At 39.6% G+C, this 20,893-nt stretch overlaps 1 protein-coding gene across 1 annotated transcript; it reads left to right on the top strand.

The window, feature by feature from the left end:
• The first annotated feature begins 564 nt into the window (after nt 1–564).
• On the top strand, nt 565–20,609 carry LOC135080972 (peptidyl-prolyl cis-trans isomerase D). The gene is made up of 8 exons (XM_063975695.1): nt 565–813; nt 1,379–1,516; nt 13,738–13,844; nt 15,109–15,294; nt 16,164–16,283; nt 17,020–17,185; nt 18,184–18,287; nt 19,622–20,609. Exons 1-8 carry the CDS (start codon nt 729–731, stop codon nt 19,874–19,876), a joined length of 1,161 nt encoding a protein of 386 aa, XP_063831765.1. The 5' UTR covers nt 565–728; the 3' UTR covers nt 19,877–20,609.
• The last annotated feature ends 284 nt before the right edge of the window (nt 20,610–20,893 follow it).

Genomic DNA, 20,893 nt, shown 5'->3' with positions numbered 1-20,893 from the left:
TCAAGCTTCGATAGAGAGGTGCAGCAGTTTGACGATAATCAATCACGGTAGAATCAATTGAAACTGTTTTTTGTTTTTATTTAGTAAATAAAAATCATGACGTGATTTATTACAAGCTTATAATTAGCTTCATTTTATTAATGTGACAGTTTTAATTGTAAAATATAATTTCATTCTTTTATAGAAAATCCAAAAGCGCCCGCTCGCTTTAATTAAACAATTCCAATTCGTTCGTCAGCAGTTATCTAACTGCTAACTATCTAAGTAAACAAGATTTGATCAAAAACAGATTGAGAGATGATAACTGAAGGACGGATTGGGATTGTGTTTGGATAAGGCAACTATATCGGTGTAAAACCATATTGAAAAAATTTGTATTCTTAATCTAAGTGCTGCCTTGATTAGATATACGTTAAAAATTATAATTGGGATTATGTACCTTTCTAATTTCAATACTTCAGTTTTGTAATTATATTCAATTGAAACTACTGATTAAAAGTGTATCAATTGAAACTACATATTCTAGTACACCACAAACTGTTACAACACTATAAATGTCATTCGTCGACGACCGCCGATTGTTTGCTAATTTTTTTGTAAAAATATTTTAGTTCAATTTTTACAATGGACGATCGGTTATATATTGTTAATTCATTTATTTACACTTTTACTTTAACGTAAACATGGTGCTTTTTATTTAGAACGTTGTGTTAATTTATTTTTTATCGATGTTGATCAAAATGATACCAGGGATTCACTCACAACAAAGGAATCCTCTCGTTTTTTTGGATATCTCAATAGATGGGGAATACGGTTAGTAAATTAGACATTTACCTATAAACATCTCCGGTTAAACTTCATAAAGTTTCCATAATTGCTATGTGTGCATATCGTGAAGTGCATTATGTTTATCATAGGTCTTAGATTACAAGGACACAAATGCAACTATGTAGGTATAAATTATTTGATTATGTAAACAAGAACTGCATTTTACAGGTTATGCGTTAATTAGCTCTACATTCAATTTAATTTCTATGTGGATATGTTTTAAAAGTGAAAATGCAAAATAAGCAAAATGTTTAACATTATCTTACCTAGATATTAATGTTATCAAATAGGTTTGGTAATTAAAAGATCATTATCATCATGACTTGGAATAAATAAACTTACCTCCGTCTATTACTATTACACTGTCATTAAAATAAATGATTCTCTTTTTAAATTAATTGTTATGTAGAGTTACACCACCTATAACTATCACCAGTGTTTTTTGTATGGAGTTTGACAGACTTTTTACGTTCACTAAAGTAAGATGGTGTAACCCTGTTGTAGAATTCTAATTTACTTACTTCACTACAAACAATCTCACTGTCCACAGCCGGGCGTATTGTAATAGAGCTGAGGAGCGATGTGGTGCCAAAGACAGCGGAGAACTTCCGAGCTTTATGTACGGGAGAAAAAACCATCACCACCAATGGAAAACCTTTACATTTTAAGGGCTCAAAATTTCATAAAGGTTTGTTATTACTTTTAACATTTAGTTGGTGATTCGTTGAAATTACAACTGCTGTGAATTCATGATTATTATTGGAGATGAAACGGATATCCGCTAACTATCTGGTATCCGGCCTATCCGGCCCAATACTGGATAATCTATATGTGTAAAAGTGAATACTATTTACTGATTAATCACAAAATCTCAGAGAATATTACACCTACAAACTTGAAATTTGGATCCGCTAAGAACGGATTTTACGAAACTCCCATCTCTAAGGGGGTAAAACGGGGTCCACGCGTACGAAGTCGCGGGCGACCGCCAATAACTCAATATCCGGCCGGATACGGGAAATGCAATACATTTTTTTTTAATCAGGTTTTTACATAATCTTTGTCAGGTAAATATAAATAAAATGGCTTATAATTATGACGTCGTTTATTTAAATTCTGAGATATTAACTCTAATGATAAATAAATATTTAAACTAAACTTACAAAAATCTTGCAGAGAAGCAAAAACTTTAACTAACATTATTAACTTATTTATAACAATCACCATTATAGTAAACTAAAAATCGTAAAAAACAAGATTAATGAAATGTTTAAAATAATACTGACATTGAAGCACCATAATATTTTATACTTCTTGTTGTTCTTATTATCAAAGAGGATAGTTAGAATTAATACTCAAAATTTACAAGTGGTAAATTATGGTGAATGAAGACTAAATTTTCAGCATTTGCTGACAAGTGATTTCGTTTGTTTTCGTAAAGCAGGCCAGCTTCGGAAAACAGCCTCTCACTAAAAACACTGCTGCAAGGAGCTGAAAGGTACACTTTGGCAAACTTTGTCAAATGTGGATATTGTTTCGAGTTAATCGACCACCAAGCATAAGGATCGCGACTGCGATCAATTCGAACTGTCTTCAAATAGTAATCGATCTCGCTTGCAATTGGGTTTTTCTCTTGATCGCGACACTGACCATTGTTTTCATTTGCCACTTCATTGAAACAATCCCAAAAGGTGTCGCGAGATTCCCGAGTAACATTCGAATAAGTTTCATTTCCTCTATTTCTTTTAGCAGGCGTTGGAGACGGCGATAGACTACCACTGTTAGAACACTCGTCGCAAGTATTGTTTATATACCCCAATAAGATCGTCTGTCGCGCTCTTTCAGCTTCAAATGTACTGAAATAGTTTGTCTTAAATCTGGGGTCTAAAAAAGTTGCAATAAGGTAGTTCGGATCTTCTCCCAAAGAGCTAAAAATAGATTCCAATTCAGCTTTTAGGGAAGCCCTCATATGAGGCAAGTAAGCTGTTCGTTGTGCAGTCTCATCCTTTTGTAAGTATTTTTTCAATGCAGCTACATGCGGTATAACTTCGGATATGCAGGAGAGGCCAGCACTTGTGATTTTGGTTATTTCTTCGAATGGCTTCAAAAGTTTTACGCACTGCTCCATCAAGCACCACTGATGAGTTGTTAAATTAGTGAGTGTCTCATGATCAATCACATAAAGGGAGATAGCTCGTTTTTGCTCTAGCAAGCGTTCTGCCATATAGAAGGTAGAATTCCACCTAGTATTGATATCCTGCACTAATTGATGCTCTGGTAATCTTAACGTCTTTTGAATCGCCAGTAGTTTTTCTTTTGCTACACCCGAATTATTGAAGTGAGTTACGATTCGTCTACCTGTGGCAATCATGTCCATTACATCAGACTGGACCTTTAATGACTCAGTCACAACCCTCTGAAGCGAATGTATGAAACATCTGACATAATCGTACTCCGCCACTCGAGCGCCTTTCACCATGTTAGCGCCGCTGTCATGAACGAGGACATGGACTTTGCTTTGGTCAATATCCCAGCGAGCTGCGATAGCATTGAGTTCTTTTGCTATGTTTTCTTCTGAGTGAGATCCTGAAAACGGTTTCATAGCAAGAACTCCGTGTTGAAGCTGGAATTCTGGAGACAACCAATGAGCTGTGAACCTCAGGAAGCTGGAGTTATTATGCAAACAGCTCCATATATCAGAAGTGACAGAAACTGCGGCAGCGTTTGAAATATTTGTTTTGATTTTTTCATAGATTCTGTTGTAGATATCGGGTAAGACATTTTGGGCCATATAAGTGCGGCTTGGCATTTCATAATGGGGTAAAGCTTGTTGAAGGAGTCTTGTGAATCCGACCCTTTCTACCATAGAAAGCGGCTCATTATCTAGTGCAATCATTTCTGCAATAAAATAATGAAAATTTTTCGCCTTTCTTTCATTCACGTCCGAAAGCAGTTTTCTTTCAAATGATACAGATAAAGTTAGCTGCTTTTCTGTCGATGTCGAAGACGAACTTGCACCTGGGACGGCAGGCTCCACGAGCGTCGTAGGTCCATCATTTTCTTTAAATTTTTTCAATAATAAAAACTTCTCTGGATGTTTTGATTTCAAATGATTACTCATGGCAGAAGTACCTGGGGAAAGATACAAAAAGAAAAAATCACAATGTGTCTGTCTAATCGAAAATAAGAGGCTGAAATTAGTAAGATACCGAACATAAATTCACGCTATTAACCGGTGGGTTACTATATCTCAAAACAATCGTAGTATTAATTAATAAGCGTAGTTACTTAATTCATATTTTATTCAACTAATAATAATTTATTAATTTTACTGTAAACAAAAAATAACACTCACGTACCTGCCTTTTTCCCTTCACCACCACGAGAAATTTGAATCCGGCACAACATACAAACGGCAAACTTATTATTTTCACTGTTAATGTCGAAATATTGCCAAAAAGGCGATCTTTTTTTCGCTGACATGATTCAGTCACGGTAATCAGTTCAGTCAGATTACGCAGCAAGTAAACAGCAGCAAATCACACAATAGTGAATCCGCCCGAATTGATCTGATCGCGTTCGCCGCACAGACCTCGACGCTAAAACAGCTAAACTCGACTGCTCGTGACGACTTGCAGCGAGACAATGGGCCGAATATCCGGCCGCCGGATACCCGGCCACCCGGCCCCGCGCGCGCCGGATATCCGGCCGCCTGACCTCGCCCGACCTCGCCGCTCGCCGGATATCAGTATCCGGCCAAACAACTATACGTTACATCTCTAATTATTACTGTTTCTTATACCTTTATTTTAACTAAATCTATACTAATATTATAAATGCGAAAGTAACTCTGTCTGTCTTCTTGCTTTTACGCCTAAACTACTCTACCGATTTTGATGAAATTTGGCATAGAGATAGTTTGAGTCCCGGGAAAGGACATAGGATAGTTTTTATCCCGGTTTTTGAGACAGGGACGCGCGCGATAAAGTTTTTCTGTGACAGACAAAATTCCACGCGGGCGAAGCCGCGGGCGGAAAGCTTTTATAATGTTAAAGTAAACAATACTATGGAGAAAACTATTTTCTAAAAAATTCTTTCAGACTAGATAAAAAAGTTTAAACTCCTTCTTTCTACAAAACAATGATGATTTACATTACAGTGCACATTTTGTTTCATTTATCAACACATTTAAAAAAAATAAAATATGATAATAATAGTTCTTTTATCAGTAGTATTCAAAACAATACTTTGTTTCAAAGGTTCAAATAATATAAATCTGCTGATTCTGGCTTAAAAACATATATTTTTTTTATACAGCAAAATCTTAGAAATATGGTAGCAGTTTTAAAGTTAATTTTGGCTAACAAATAAGGGGGCGTCCATAAATTACGTGAGACAATTTTGGCTATTTTTCAACCCCCCCGCCCCCCTTGGTGAGATTTGGTGAGATTTTGCCTGACCCCCTCCCCCACCCCCAAATCTCACGTGATATTAAAAAAAATCCGAAATTTAATAGTTTTGGAGTAATATAACTGAGAAACATTTTTTTAACGTTGTCGCTAACGAGTGAATCAAAAAGATCTATAAAGTTAAAGATTTTAGTTCTTGAAAGTATCTGCTAGGAACGCTGTACAATCATCATAACATTTAATGTATGTCATTTTTTACGCAGTCGCTAGCGGATGACGATTGTGTAAAGTCGCACTAAGCCCACTGATTACGAATAGATCCAGGAAAACACGTGTAGTGAGAGCGTTTAGTACTAGGGTCACATTGTTTTTTTAAAGAAGTACCTAGTCTAATCGTTCCTTTCTACAAAATCACTAATAATCTGGCAAAATCGATTTTGATAAAAAAAGAGCTTGTTTTATAATTTTCTTAATTTCGTCATTTATTCTGCATTTTAGTATTCACACATGCAGACGGAAGCATTTTTAGTTTTATTTGTTTAGACTGTACAGAATAAAATGACATTATCATCATACAAATATCATTTTTTAGTCCTGACAAGGAACCCTTAATATAGTTTCGATATGTCTGGCTGTCTCTGTTCGAGGTTTTGCTTGGAAACTATTGGCACTAGGGAGCTTGTAGAGGTATGTATATTAATCACACCGACAAAACGGTAGAATAAAATTTTGAAAAAAAAATTTTTTTTAGGGTAGCTCCCTACATGTAAAGTGGGGATGATTTTTTTTTCGTCTTCTACCCCATCGTGTGGGGTATCGTTGGATAGGTCTTTTAAAATGGCTTAGGGGTTTCTAAGACCATTTTTCGATTTAGGGATCCGTTTGCAAAATGTTAAAGTTTAAAGTGCCAATTTTTGTCCGAGTCCTACTCGGACAAAAATTGGCACTTTAAACTTTCCCCCCCGCTAAAAACTAAACTGTTGGCTTGATAAATCTGGAAAAATTCAAGATTATAGTGCTTTTTATGAACTTTCAAGGAAAACTATAGCGGTTAAGATAGATCAGTTAGTTCAAGAGTAATAGTCGTTTTACTCATGTATTATAAAATTTCATACCTAATAAAAATTCCTTAGAAGAAAATATTAAAAGTTACTTTAGATGAAGTAATTGCTTACTTCTGAAATATATTGTGATAACTACGGACAACTAAGGAACCCTACACTGCGCGTGGCACGACACGCACTTGGCCAATTTTTTTACTTAAGATTTAACCCAGTTTTCTGGCAAACTATTTCTCTATTTCTTGTGGAAAAAAAACCGGCCAAGTGCGAGTCGGGCTCGCACACCGAGGGTTCCGCCGTACAAACGTAGCGGTTTACAATTTATGACGTATTAAATCAAATTACTTACTTGATTCCGTTGCGAGTAGTGGCGAATTTCAAAATATGCGGTATGATTATTTTTTATTTATTTATTTTTCCTATATTTGCATTATAGGTAGGTACCTACCTCAGCGTTTTGAATTTTTGCGTTGATTTAGAATTTCTCACAGTTTAGAGGCAATTAGATTTAAGAAGTGTTTGATATGAATTTCAACTTTAATATCTCTACGCGTTCATGTGAAAAAGGGTAGGTAGTAAGTTTATAATTAATTATTAAAAAAATATTTTATGTCATGTAAGCAAAAATAATATTTTAAATTTTATATAACTTCAAATTTATCATTTTCGCAATTTTTCCTTTATCTGTACTATATAACGTTGCTTCGTGCCGAATTTCAATATTCTGAGTTCACAGGAAGTACCTTGTAGGTTTTGATTCCCTAGCGTGTGACGGAAATTCGTCCAAGGTGTCGGTATAAACTGCTGTATCTTTTGATCGCGTTAACTTAGAAGTTTGATTTTTTTACTTCTTAAAGGGACAATAGATCTAGGTATTTGGTATAAATTTCAATTTGATACCTTTATTCGTTCGTGAGAAATAAGGTAGTAAGTTTCATTTTATTAAAATATTTTTATTTATTATATTATATAACTAAAAAAATGTAATTTTCGCAATTTTTCCTATATTTGCATTATATGACAATGCTTTATGCCAAATTTCAAGATTCTGAGTTCACGGGAAGTATCCTGTAGGTTTTGATTCCTTTGCGAGTGTCGAAAATTTGTTGAAAATATCGACATAATCGGCTGTATCTTTTGATTGGCTTGGCTTAGAAGTTTGATATTTTCACAGCTTAAAGGGACAATAGACCTGAGTATTTCATGTGAATTTCAGCTTGATACGTTCACGCGTTCTTGAGATAAAGGGTCTTGACAGACGGACGGACAGACGGACAACAGAGTGATCCTATAAGGGTTCCGTTTTTTCCTTTTGAGGTACGGAACCCTAAAAATACGTGATATTTCCCGAGACCCCCCCTCTCCCCCACGTGAGATTTGGTGAGGTTTTTTTTGACCCCCTCCCCCCCCTAAAAGCCTCACGTAATTTATGGACGCCCCCTAAGAACATACCATATAGATAACAATCAGTAAAATAAATCTACTATTGTAAAAGTTATGTTTATTTCAATGTCAATGAACTCCTTGTTATCACTATTCTTTTTAATGCACATTAAACAGGACAATAGTTTATACATTGTCTTGCAAATTCGCATATTATACTCGTGCTTCGTCCTCGAGATTAGTATAACATAGATTATATAACACAATGTAGTTTCGCATAGTCACTCCACTTTTGCACTGTTGTTTAAAGAAAAAAATAAAAAATAAAACATTTTGAGGGTAAGCCTGAAAATGTTTTTCTCTCCTCTACCGCCGATATTTCCTATGGCGGGCTCACTCCACTGGCGTCATTCGCAGTTTAGTGCTCGACCACTTCGCACGTAAACCAAAATGCCGAAACGACGTAGTGAAAGTACCGACGAATTTTTATCAAAAAAATTGAAGAAATTGGAAAGTGAAATTAAACGTTGTCGTCGGCCGCGTCGCCGCCGGCTACCATCCAGTGCATCCTCGTCGACCAGCTCGTCGCGCTCAAGCTCATCGAGTTCATCGCGCTCCCGGAGCGGGCCCCGCGCGCGCTCGACGTCACGGGACTCAACGCCTTCGGAAAAACATTACGGTTAGTGTTCACTGTTAATTATTACGCGACTTCAGGACGTATGCAATCAGAATAGTCTGCGGGACTACTTCGCTGCATTTTCCCTGTTGTAAAATGTCGCAAAATATATGCAATCAGAATAGTCTGCGGGACTACTTCGCTGCATATTTTCATTGTATGGTTGTGGCTCTGTAAATAAATGCACTCAGAGCAATCTGTGGGATTGTCTCGACGCATAAAAGTTCGTTATTACTCAGAATTGTCTGTGGGACTTTTTCGCCAATAACGAACCGATTTTGGTCGGATTTCAGACCGACATGCAACAGAGCCCACGTCGCCTGCGACGCCACAAGAAACTGCCGCCGCTCAAGAACCGCCCTGCGCCGCCTCGCCGCCCGCCCAAGCTGCTCCTGTTGCACCAGGGACGCCACACATCGCCACTGCCGACGTCGTGCCGCCACCTGTGCTGGCTACGGAGCAAGCAGATCCGCCGTTAGATCCTGAGATTCTGGACATCTTGGGCGATGACCCGACCGCTGTGCAAAAGTTTGGTGCTAACATTAACAAAGACCTGGCCAACCGGTTTAATCATATAACCACTGCGGGTTTGGACAAGGAAGGTCGGAAATTACTGATCGAAAAATATCTTATCCCGGCGAATTGTTCAAAGATAGCCGCTCCTCGGCTCAACCCGGAGATAAAAGCGGCGGTCCCAGACAGCGTTGTGAGACGCGATAAAGCGATTGAAGCTCGACAGACGGAGATCGCTGCCGCTATTTCGTGTCTAAGTCAAGCGATATCGAATCAACTCGCCGAAAAACATACAAATCATGAATTGTTAAAACGACTCATGGATTCGGCGCGCCTCATGTGTGACATCCAGTACAGTGAATCTATATCAAGAAGAAACTTCACTTTGTACTCTCTAAAAAGAGATATTAAGGAACAATTGACGAACGCCAAAATTGATACGTTATTGTTCGGCGAAGATCTACCCGAGACTATAAAAACGGCGAAGGCCGTCACAAAATCCAGCTCCGACCTCAAAATGGACGTTCCTAAGAAAACGAACACTCAAAAATATCCTTCGAAGACTTTAAACTGGAAGACGGGGTCCGGCAACCGCAAGGCGGCGGCGGCGGGCCCCAGTCGCCGCCAGCCGCCGGCAGCAGCGAGCAGCCGGCCGCCCGCCAGCTCGTCGCGCAGCTCGTCGCAGCCGCAGCGGAGCCGGCCGCCGCGCCGCCACTAGCAGCGCCGCACGCCTCACAACAACCGGTACGCCTTGCTGGCAGACTTAGCCTTTTTTACGACCAATGGTCGCTCATCACCCGTGACCAAACGTTATTATCGTGGATAAAGGGTTACGTTATAAAATTTAATAGTCCTGTACACCAGTCTGCTTCTCCTGTCACAAAAATATACACGGAATCTGAAAGAGCCCATTATAATGATGCTATTAGTCAGTTATTGTCTATAGGCGCAAATTCTGAGTGTGAACCTGTCCCTGGACAGTTTGTGTCACGTGTATTTTTGATCCCAAAACCGACTGGCGATATGCGATTTATATTAAATCTAAAAGCCTTAAACAAGTTTATAGACACGCAACACTTTAAATTAGAGGATCTTCGTACTGCTCTAAAGCTTATAAGTAAAGATTGCTTCACTGCCACTATAGATTTGAAAGATGCGTATTTTTTGGTTAACATACACCCGGATTGTAGAAAATACCTGAGGTTTATTTTAATGTATAATGATGACCCAAATACCAGTAAAATGTTTGAATTCAACGTTCTTCCATTTGGACTGTGTACAGCTCCCTTTATTTTCACAAAAATAATGAAACCTGTCATTAAACTGTTACGCTCATGTGGCTTCTTATCGTCTATTTATTTAGACGATCTATATTTAGTAGGTACATCCTACTATGAATGTCAAGAAAATATTGAAGTTACTCAGGCATTATTAAGAGCTCTCGGTTTTATTATTAATGAACAAAAAAGTAGCATGATTCCTTCTCAATGTTGCAAGTACCTCGGCTATATGATAGATACCCATGAGTGGCATGTACGGTTACCTTCAGTAAAACGAGACCGAATAAAAAAGGAACTTCAGTCTTTTCAACTTTTGAAACGTTGCACTATTAGGAAATTTGCGCAGCTGGTAGGGCTTCTTGTATCGGCCTGTCCCGCTGTAGAGTACGGGTGGTTGTACGTAAAGGAATTAGAGAGGTGCAAGTACCTTAACCTGCTAGGTAACGATGACTATGACCGAATCATGACCATCCCAGATAATCTATTAGGGGACTTAGCTTGGTGGGTTAACGCCATTGATGATTCTGTACACAGAATCAGAAACGATGAATTTGTCCTGGAAATTTTTTCTGACGCTTCAACTACGGGATGGGGGGCTGTGTGTGAAGGGCAGACAGCTAACGGCCAGTGGTCTCCTGCCGAAATGACCTTGCATATAAATCATCTCGAACTCTTAGCAGCTTATTTTGCTATTAAAATTTTTGCAAAAGATTACCGTAACTGCTGTATACTTGTAAGAGTAGATAACACCACCGCAGTAAGCTACATAAACCGCATGGGCGGGATTCAATTTCCTCACCTTAATAAGGTTACTAAGCAAATTTGGCAGTGGTGTGAGTCTCGTAGAATACTCGTCTCAGCATCTTATATTAAGTCATCTGAAAATATCATCGCGGACAAAGAATCGAGACGTTCTCATCCAGACGTGGAATGGGAATTGTCTGAGACCGGCTTTAGACACGTTACAAAGGTGTTTGGTTACCCACAAATCGACCTTTTTGCTAGCCGTATAAATAACAAATGTGCTAAGTATGCTTCATGGCACCGAGACCCTAACGCATTCGTGATAGATGCGTTTACGATAAACTGGTCGAATTTTTATTTCTACGCCTTTCCCCCTGTAGCAGTAATTTTAAAGGCGCTAAGAAAAATTATTTCAGAACAAGCAGAAGGCATCATGATTGTGCCAGCCTGGCCATCTCAGCCATGGTACCCTCTGTTTAGCCGCCTAGTCTCATCTACTGTGATTACATTCAGCCCAAGTGATGTCATGTTTCCCCATTCCAGCAACCGGAACCTCAACATTACCCTGGTGGGCGCAGTATTGTCCGGACGGCGTTATTGCGAAGAGACACACCCGCATCAGCCATCGACATAACGTTGGCCTCCTTGTCCGACAACACTATGAAACAATACGATGGTTGTTTCAAGAAATGGTTCACATACTGCACCAATAACAAAATTGACATGTTTCAACCGTCTATTCCTGTCATAATAGAGTTCCTTGCCGAGGTGTTTAATAGCGGTAGCCAGTACGGCACAGTAAACTGCTACAGATCCGCTATATCGTTGCTAGTAGGCCCGATAGCTCAGGATGAACGACTCATGCGATTCTTTAAAGGCGTGTTTAGGTAACGACCACCCCTACCTCGCTATAATATAACATGGGACACCAGCTTACTCCTAGACTATTTAGCAACGCTGTATCCCAATGAAACGTTGACTTTTGAGCAACTGTCAAAAAAGTGCAGTACCTTACTCGCTATTGTAACAGCTCATCGGGTACAGACCCTCTCTAAGATCAGTATCCTTAACATAAATGTTTCTGCTGATCAAATCGTAATAAAAATTCCCGAATTAATAAAAACTTCAAAATTAGGCCGTCCCCAACCAGTTTTATACTTACCATATTTCACCGATAGACCAGAAATATGTCCCGCTAACACCTTGAATTCTTATATGGAGAAATCTAAAGAATTTCGCAAAAGTGAGCAACTGTTTATTGGAGTTAGAAAACCCTATAATCGTGTAACATCCCAAACGATAAGTCGATGGATAAAATCAACGCTCAAAGATAGTGGAATTGACGTTTCAGTATTTTCTGCCCATAGCACCCGGCACGCCGCTACATCCAAGGCGTTCAAGCAGGGTGTCAGCTTAGACCTGATATTTAAAACCGCAGGCTGGAGCGGCAATTCCTCTACCTTTGCCCGTTTTTATAATAGACCCATCGCTAATAGCAATGATGACTTGTCTGTCCTGGCTAGAACTATATGTTCATCTGCAAATTAATGTCAAAGCTTGTGTAATTTCACAATAAATTTAGAATTTAATTTTGTTTAAATTATAATAAGAATACAAAAAGTGATTGATTATTTATTTCTTTTGTAATTGATTAATAAAACATTGATACACAATAGTTGAAATTTAATTGTTCAAACAATTGTTCTATGATATTTCCTAATCTCTCAACATCTACATTGTGTTATATAATCTATGTTATACTAATCTCGAGGACGAAGCACGAGTATAATTAATGATTAAACGAACTTACCTGTACGTGAAGTTCAATCATAATTATACGAAGTGCTTCGTCCGAAGAGATTAGTATGTATCACCCTCCCACCCATGATCTATTTCTTTGGTAGAAATAATCCCTAAAGACTACGGAAATATCATACACCTACTCATCTAGCTCTAAACTAAATGACGCCAGTGGAGTGAGCCCGCCATAGGAAATATCGGCGGTAGAGGAGAGAAAAACATTTTCAGGCTTACCCTCAAAATGTTTTATTTTTTATTTTTTTCTTTAAACAACAGTGCAAAAGTGGAGTGACTATGCGAAACTACATTGTGTTATATAATCTATGTTATACTAATCTCTTCGGACGAAGCACTTCGTATAATTATGATTGAACTTCACGTACAGGTAAGTTCGTTTAATCATTAATATTACGACATTGAGATACTACATCATTTACATAAATATGCTGTGCAAAACGCCTGTAATGTTTTATGTTCCTAAACATGTTTTGTTATTTTAATATTTTAGCGAGACCTGACTTAAATTAGTTTTGTTACCAAGGTTTCATATAATGTGTGTGTGCGTGTATTATAGATCGTTTCATCCACGAAGACGCGCCCCACCAATATTATTGTTCGAGGGAAGTGCGGGGAGTTTGAGCCGAGCAATCCGAGCGTCATTATTGTAGTGTGCGTGTGCACTCATGGATAATTTAGCGTGTACCGATAACACTCAAATATTGGCGGAAGAATGATGGGGCGCGTGTTCGTGGATGAAACGATCTATACCAGCATCAGACAATAAGGGTCATCAGTACGGCTAGCACGAAAAGTTTTCGAGTTCGAATCGTTTGCGTATTCGACAAAGTTCGATACTCAACCTTCGAATTAAACGATAACGTGACAATTTTGATTCTCAAACTTTACGAAGGGCGCTATTGTAGTTTTCGCACTAAATCTTTTGATGGCGACTCGAATACGCAAACGATTCGAAATCGAAAGTTTTTCCTGCTAGCCGTACAGTTCATGTTTCATTCATATTCTAACCATTATTTACATTTCAGCGATAGCACAATTCATGGTGCAAGGGGGAGACATAGTGAACGGCGATGGTACAGGCGGCGAAAGTATTTACGGGCCCACATTCGAAGATGAGAACTTCATCTTGAAGGTATACTTGAATGAATACATAAATAAATATCCTTAGACATAATTATCACACTGCGCTTCTAGTCCCAAACTAAGCGAAGCTTTAACATCATCCTAACTTTAACAGAATTATGCCCGTTTTCACCATCAATCCCTAATTTTTAAGTGTCCCCTATGAAAACAAAATGCCTGTTATGTGTTACCATAGGGATCACATAAAAAATAGGGATTGGTGGTAAAAACGGGCATTAATGTATCGAAATAACAAAAATGTGTTCCCTGTCTAGATCTGAAAAATGAACCTCGGTCTTGCAGCTGTCACCAATAGATGTTCACTTCTCGTAATATACACAATACATTACCTATGTCTGCTATTATTTATCTAGAACTTAGTTTGTCACAGATACAATTTCGCGATCACTTTACGAAGCGATTGCGGAGTCAAAACTCTCACGAATACTTATTACTTTGTTAAGGCCCTAGACAAAGTAATATTTGCCCCCCATTTTATCGCCCTAGCAACATCTGAATCTCGAATCTACTAAAGGTAGATTAGATCTATTATAGGGAGGCGGTTCGCCCCGCGACAGAGACAAAAGACAGAGACGGGTGATCTCGACCATTACTCGACTTAAGTCTCTGTTTCATCTCCCGTGTCTTGTCTCGTTCGCGAGCTAAACTCAAGAAGCGGTCGCACTTTTAGACAGTTAGCCTAGGCGCTGACCACCAATTTTCAGCTTGGCCGATAGTTGAGTCGGGCTGTTAATCAGTATGGAGATGTATAAAAGTGCGCACATTAGATCGGCCGATTCTTCATAGAAATTAGAATCGGGCCCAACTATCGGCCAACTAAAAGTCGGTCGTCTGCGCCTAGGCTTATTAGGTAGGTACTGGAGATATTTAAAGTTCATGAGACAGCCTGACCTATATAAAGGCCTATTCAGACCTAAGCGGTATTCGCTACCGTCTGCGGCAGAGAAAACGCTCTAGCCGCGGTAATTGACACTAAATACCTGAGCGAAACCCGCGTCGTATGTACCTCTACCCACAGCGGCAGCGAATATCGCTCAGGTCGCTCTAGCCGCGATACTTGATACTAAATACCTGAGCGAAACCCGCGCGGTATGTACCTCTACCCACAGCGGCAGCGAATATCGCTCAGGTCGCTCGAGCCGCGATACTTGATACTAAATACCTGAGCGAAACCCGCGCGGTATGTACCTCTACCCACAGCGGCAGCGAATATCGCTCAGGTTTGAATAGGCCTTTAAACAAACTCTTTCCAGCACGAAGAAGGCGTGCTAAGCATGGCGAATAGAGGCCGGCCGCACACCAACGGCTCTCAGTTCTGTATCACGACTGTCGAGTGTCCGCAACTGGACGGCACCAATGTTGTCTTTGGGCGGGTGCTGGCCGGGCTAGGACTGGTGCATGAGATCCAGGCGTGTAGCGAGGACACACGGCCGACTGTGGTGAGTAATGAGGTTTTAAATTTAAACATTTCTTTTGAAACTGCAAGCCAAGCAGAAAAGCAATGAGGGTATTGCCATCTGGCGGATTTTTCAATCGCGAAAACCCTCATTTGCAACACGTGTCCTCAACTGGACAGCCTGCAGCAAGGACACCAAACGTGGTCAGGGTAAATACCCTAAAATTATTTCACAACTTTCGCGTATATTTTTTGAAACTGAGAGTACCAAGCCAAGAAAAAGCCATTTGCATTTGCCTGCGAATGCCGGCACTCTAGACGACTTTTAATGCGTTAAAAGTCGCGACGTTTAAACACGGCAACGCACCTGTAACGCCCCTGGGACTGCGGGTGTCTGGGCAACGTTAATCACTTACCATCAGGTGGTCCAGGTGGTCCGTCTACTTGTTTGCCTCCTGTCACATAAAATAAAGAAAAAGAAACGTTTGGAATCTCATTATTTGCCTTTTGACAGTAGCACTTAGTAGTTCATCAAAATCAAAAATCATATTTTGTATTGTTTACCGAGATCCGATCGTGTCGATGGTGTCATTTGCTTGCACTTGAATGATTGGGTTTTACTCTTGATTCAGCTTGGTTTAGAACAGTGGTTCTTAACCTTTAAGGCACGAGGGACCATATTACCAAATTTCTGTCTTGTCAGGGACCACTATTTTTTTTAAATCCTATGAAAGGGGAGATCGATTTCTCGCCCACTGTGCGCCTTTTGCGTTGTGTTGACTCGACTCATCACGTCACGTCACTTGTTTATTACGATGTCTTCGTGGACCACTTGAAATGCCCCCAGGGACCACCAGTAGTCCGCGGACCACCGGTTAAGAACTACTGGTTTAGAAGATGTATTGTTTCCAGGAGTGCATGATAGTGGACTGCGGCGAGATAGAAGGCGAATGGGACACGCGCTGCTGTGACGGCACGCCCGACCGCCTGCCTGATTACCCCGCTGATATGCCACGCCTGCACCTCTTGCCGGTACGTATCACACAAACAAAATGGCTGACCTAAGAGCCAATACAGACGCCTGTCATAACTAAAATCAAACCAGTATCAACTAGAGACAAAAACATTTATGAAATTCCTTAATTGAAAGTACCTACTCCGAGATTTATAATTTATGAAGGAAGTTATCAATCAATGTACAGAGTACCCATCCCGTTTCCGTTTTTTCTCTCGCTTTCATCAAATGGCGATTCTTTGCGATATAACGAGACGACATGACCGGAAATGGGTAGCTGGAAGGTTGGCCCATAGTATAAACAGTTTCTACATATTTTAGGAGTGAATATGTCCAGATATCGTGCGTAACTGAAACAATTCTCTATTCATTTAATGATCATTCATTATCAATATTTTATAGTAGTAGACCTATGATCGACCCCTGTAAGATGCTAATTCCCATTTGCCACATTTTGAGGCAAACATTCTAATTTGAATATGAATAACAAAGACAGACTTATTTAGAAAGTTTCATGCGAAACCAAAACATGTAAATATCATGTCATGTTGTTAGCAGTAAAAGATAAATGTAATCATAAATGTCTAATCATTAGACTCTAATGCAACCCAGAATACCTTATACAACCTTGATACTCTCTCAAGAGTCTCACTCAACGAACTTTACCACCCAATTCTTTAAGACGTGTGCACCCTAAAATGTATCTTAAGATATTAGATTATCTGGGTATTGATGAAGCATTTCTCATTCCAGATAGAGCAGCTAATGTCCAGTATTAAAGACGTGAAGTGCAGCGGGAACCTTTTATTCAGCTCCGCGCGGTACAAAGCCGCCGCGCGAAAGTACCGCAAATGTTTGCGATACGCGGAACACGCGTGCGATGTCTTGCAACGGGAGTGCGCGGAACAGCAATATACATGTGAGTACATAGTGTAACTCATTAATAAATGTCGCGTTAAGATCTTTCTTTCTATTTAGTCGAAATGAAACGCGGAAGATTAAAGTCTTATAGTATACATGTGTGTGAAACAAGTCTTAAGCTGCGTATCCACTGGAGGCAGCGCTCATTGCGGCGAGCCGAGCCATATTGTGTCGGATTTTTGGCGCTCTCAAAAGCGCCTCAGTCCGAGCCACTTGAGCAGCCTTAGGTCAAGCAGCCACTTCTTGAGGCAGACTGATGAGTGAGATATGAGGCTTGATGATGAGTGAGTTAAGTGAAGAGACCGTGAAGTGCAGTGGGAATCTGTTATTCAGCTCCGCGCGGTACAAAGCCGCCGCGCGAAAGTACCGCAAGTGTCTACGGAACGCGGCGTCCTGCAACGGGAGTACGCGGAATAGCAGTATACTTGTGAGTGAGATGGAAGATGTCTTCTCTCAAAGATCTTTCGACTCTCGACGAATTTGTCTCTCGGAACGCTTCTTTCGTTTAAATACCTTTGTTAGCTCAGCTCAATCTTATTTAGCGCTAATGATGATCTGCCATCAATCTTGCACCCACGTAAAGAGTTTCGACTAACAAACTACAAGTAATACTTTTAACTATATGTATAGCGTTTAACTGAGTCGATGCCTAAGGTATAGGAGCGGCACGGGAGTCTGTTAAGTGCTAGGACCAATAATTAAATTGGTATTTGAACAGTAAAGTATTTTTTAACTCGAAAGAGTTTCTAGGAAGAAAGATGTAAGCAGGTAGGCGATTATCACACTGCGCCGCGCTCCGCCGCGGTACGCGGGACGACAGATTTAATCATTGTATGCAAGTAGCTCAGTTTGTATAGAAAACACGCGCGGCACAACACACTGACAACGCGTCTGCGCGCGGTATATTTTATATGAAATCACGCGGAGCGCGGTGCAGTGTGATAATCGTCTAACCTTAAAAGTGCGCAAATCCAGCTTGTCTCATTCTTATTCCAGTCGGCGAGGTGTTAGCGACGTACGCGCAGCAGTGCCACCTCAACCTGGCCGCGTGCTACATGAAGCTGGAAGACTACGCCGCCTGCATCAAGAGCTGCTCCGAGGTAAGTAGACTACTCAACAGTGACGTTCGTTCGTTCGTTCGTTTCAGCCGAAAGACGTCCACTGCTGGACAAAGGATTTCCACGAAGACCGATCCTGCGCCGCTCGCACCCAGGCACCTCCCGCGACAGTGACGTAACCAGCCTTTTATACGCACGGCCATAGAGATATAGAGAGATGCCAACTAATGCGCTGAGTTCGAAACTCAGTGTCGCATTAGAAATTCACACACACAAAGAAATCAAAATATGTGCTCATTTATCCACTGCGGTATCAGTACTCAACGTTCGAATAATCTTTAGTACTACGCAAGCAAAGTAAGCTGTTTATATTATGACGTCGCTGCTGTCATCATTGCTTTCATGAGCATTGTGTTCTGTTTTTGGGCATATTGCTGCGACACCGGCCGCGCCCCCTTGTCACATCTCCCTTTAGTTTCTGTTATCTGTGCGCACGGCCTTTGATTCAAACAAAAAAGTAAAATGCGCTTACGTTGCTACTTGCTATGGATAAAACAAGGCCTGCCCCCCTAGACAAAACGCACTTTTTGATCGAATCGAAAATCGAATCCGTCAAAACTCCATACAAAAAAGGGGCTTTTCGACCACTTTTCGACTGGTTTGCGATTATAATTTGCACTTTGTCTAGACCCACTAATATCATGGCAAATGTCAGTGTCAGTGCATGGAAATTTTATTTTTATTGTATTTTTTAAATGAAAAATGATGCTATGGACTTAGTTTCTTGAATGTTTCGTACACTTTTTAAATACGAAAATGTTCTAGGCGCCTGTATTGTGTAGGTCAGATCCGATTGTAACTGAAGTAAAATGTTGCCCATGGTCATTATTTGTTTGACACTTTCGAGAAACTTATGCCGTGTTTTCCATTCACGGATGCATTGAAATTTCTGACGTGTATAGCGTCACATGTCCTCTCTATCTGGCATCGCTCTACTGCTACAGGAATTAGTACCTAATTACCTATTCAGTTATGAATTATGCAAATTACAGTGCTTTGGTTTCCAACATTAGTACTAAAGTTAATGAAACGTGCTCACTCTATAGCGAATAGATTCTTATGTAGTTGAAACAAATGCTTTTTTGCAACACTAATATGTAGTTTTTTTTTATTTGGTGTAAACATACAAGTTACATGTTGTAATACAGATAACATAGTGCAAAGGAATGTTTTACAATGTAACCTTGAAGTTTTTACTACTGACTTAAATGGCAAGTTAAAAGACACGAGACAAAATGCTGTTATCACGTGCTAAGACCGTGTGTAGGTAAATTCTTTGGAATTTGAACCCCAATAAACATTTTCAAACTTTTCAGGTACTAGAAACGGACGGTCGGAACGAGAAAGCGCTTTACCGGCGAGGCCAAGCGAACTTCGCCCTTAAGAACTACGACGCAGCTCTCTCGGACCTCAAGCAAGCCGACAAGGCGTCCCCCAACAACAAGGCCATCCAGAAACTTCTAGAAGAGGTAAGAACCTCCAACAAAATCTACAATGACATTCAAAAACAACGGCTGTCAAAATTTTTTCGTGACCAAAAAGAGAAGAGCCTCGCAATCGGGCATAACTGAGCTAAGACTGAAGGTAGTTATATATAATTTTGGTATTTGAAAGACTGTGTCCTTACTGATCCGTAGACTCGTCGACCGACTAGTCGTTCGTTAGTAATTTTCTTGTTCTGTGGAGATAATTTATAATTTAAATCAATTAGTTGGTCAAGGAGTCGTCGGACCGTGCATGGTCGTAGCGGCCTCAAGACATGGGTGCTTTTTTGAAAGTATTAGCTTTTTAACAAAAATAAGAGGTGTGTTGTTTTGGTCGACCAAGTTTGTAGACTGTAGTTGAACTTTGACATGACTGTAAGGGGGTGGCTACACGGATTTGATAGTTATTTGACCAATAAAAGTTGTTATTTTGCCTAATAATTACTGTTTACTTTCTATTAAATCCTTTTTTTTCTCATCTTAGTCCTATTTCATTACTGGATGGTCTAATTTTCATCAAAATGAAATTATACTTGTATTTAAATCCACGTAAACATAAACGAAACGCATAATTATGCCTGTGTGAAGCTAAATTCACTACGATGGTAATTTTATTGGTCAAATCTATCAAACCGATTTTGAGACAGACCTCATGTAGCTACCCTCCCCATCATTTAGTCCAGTTTGGCCAAAATGTTCTAATATTGTGTTTATAACTGCTGATCTAGAATATCTAAACTCGAAATTATCCTGAATGTTTGGTTTACTTTATTTTTTAAATAACTAACAAATTATCTTTATAATTTTAGAGTATCCTCTTTTAGACAATGCCCCTTGCCAAACCAAAGTCATTTAATTTGGACCTCGATTTATAATAGATGCATTGAAATACCTGACATAAGCTTCCACGCCTTTTATTTGTTATTATATTGTAGCTAAATTTTGGTTAGGCCGAATCGTGTGTGCGGACAAAGTAATTAGTTTATGTGAAAAAAGAAATGCACTGCCATTGTTACTAAATTAATTAATTAGAGAAAATGATTAGGCGTTAATGGAAATTGTGATTCTTTTTATTTTGTTATGCAAGACCAATTTTTAGTAAAA

This window comes from Ostrinia nubilalis, chromosome 19, assembly GCF_963855985.1.
Source record: "Ostrinia nubilalis chromosome 19, ilOstNubi1.1, whole genome shotgun sequence".
Lineage (NCBI taxonomy): Eukaryota > Metazoa > Arthropoda > Insecta > Lepidoptera > Crambidae > Ostrinia > Ostrinia nubilalis.
The sequence above is the reverse complement of the archived record's forward strand: the minus strand, read 5'-3'. Positions and strand labels throughout refer to the sequence as shown.

What these genes read in the sequence shown, in the direction of transcription:
- LOC135080972 (XM_063975695.1), top strand. Translation starts at nt 729, where the DNA reads ATGTTGATCAAAATGATACCAGGGATTCACTCACAACAAAGGAATCCT. An exon ending in CTCAATAGATGGGGAATACG is followed by an intron (nt 814 to 1,378) that starts GTTAGTAAATTA and finishes CACTGTCCACAG; the next exon opens with CCGGGCGTATTGTAATAGAG. An exon ending in AGGACACACGGCCGACTGTG is followed by an intron (nt 15,295 to 16,163) that starts GTGAGTAATGAG and finishes TATTGTTTCCAG; the next exon opens with GAGTGCATGATAGTGGACTG.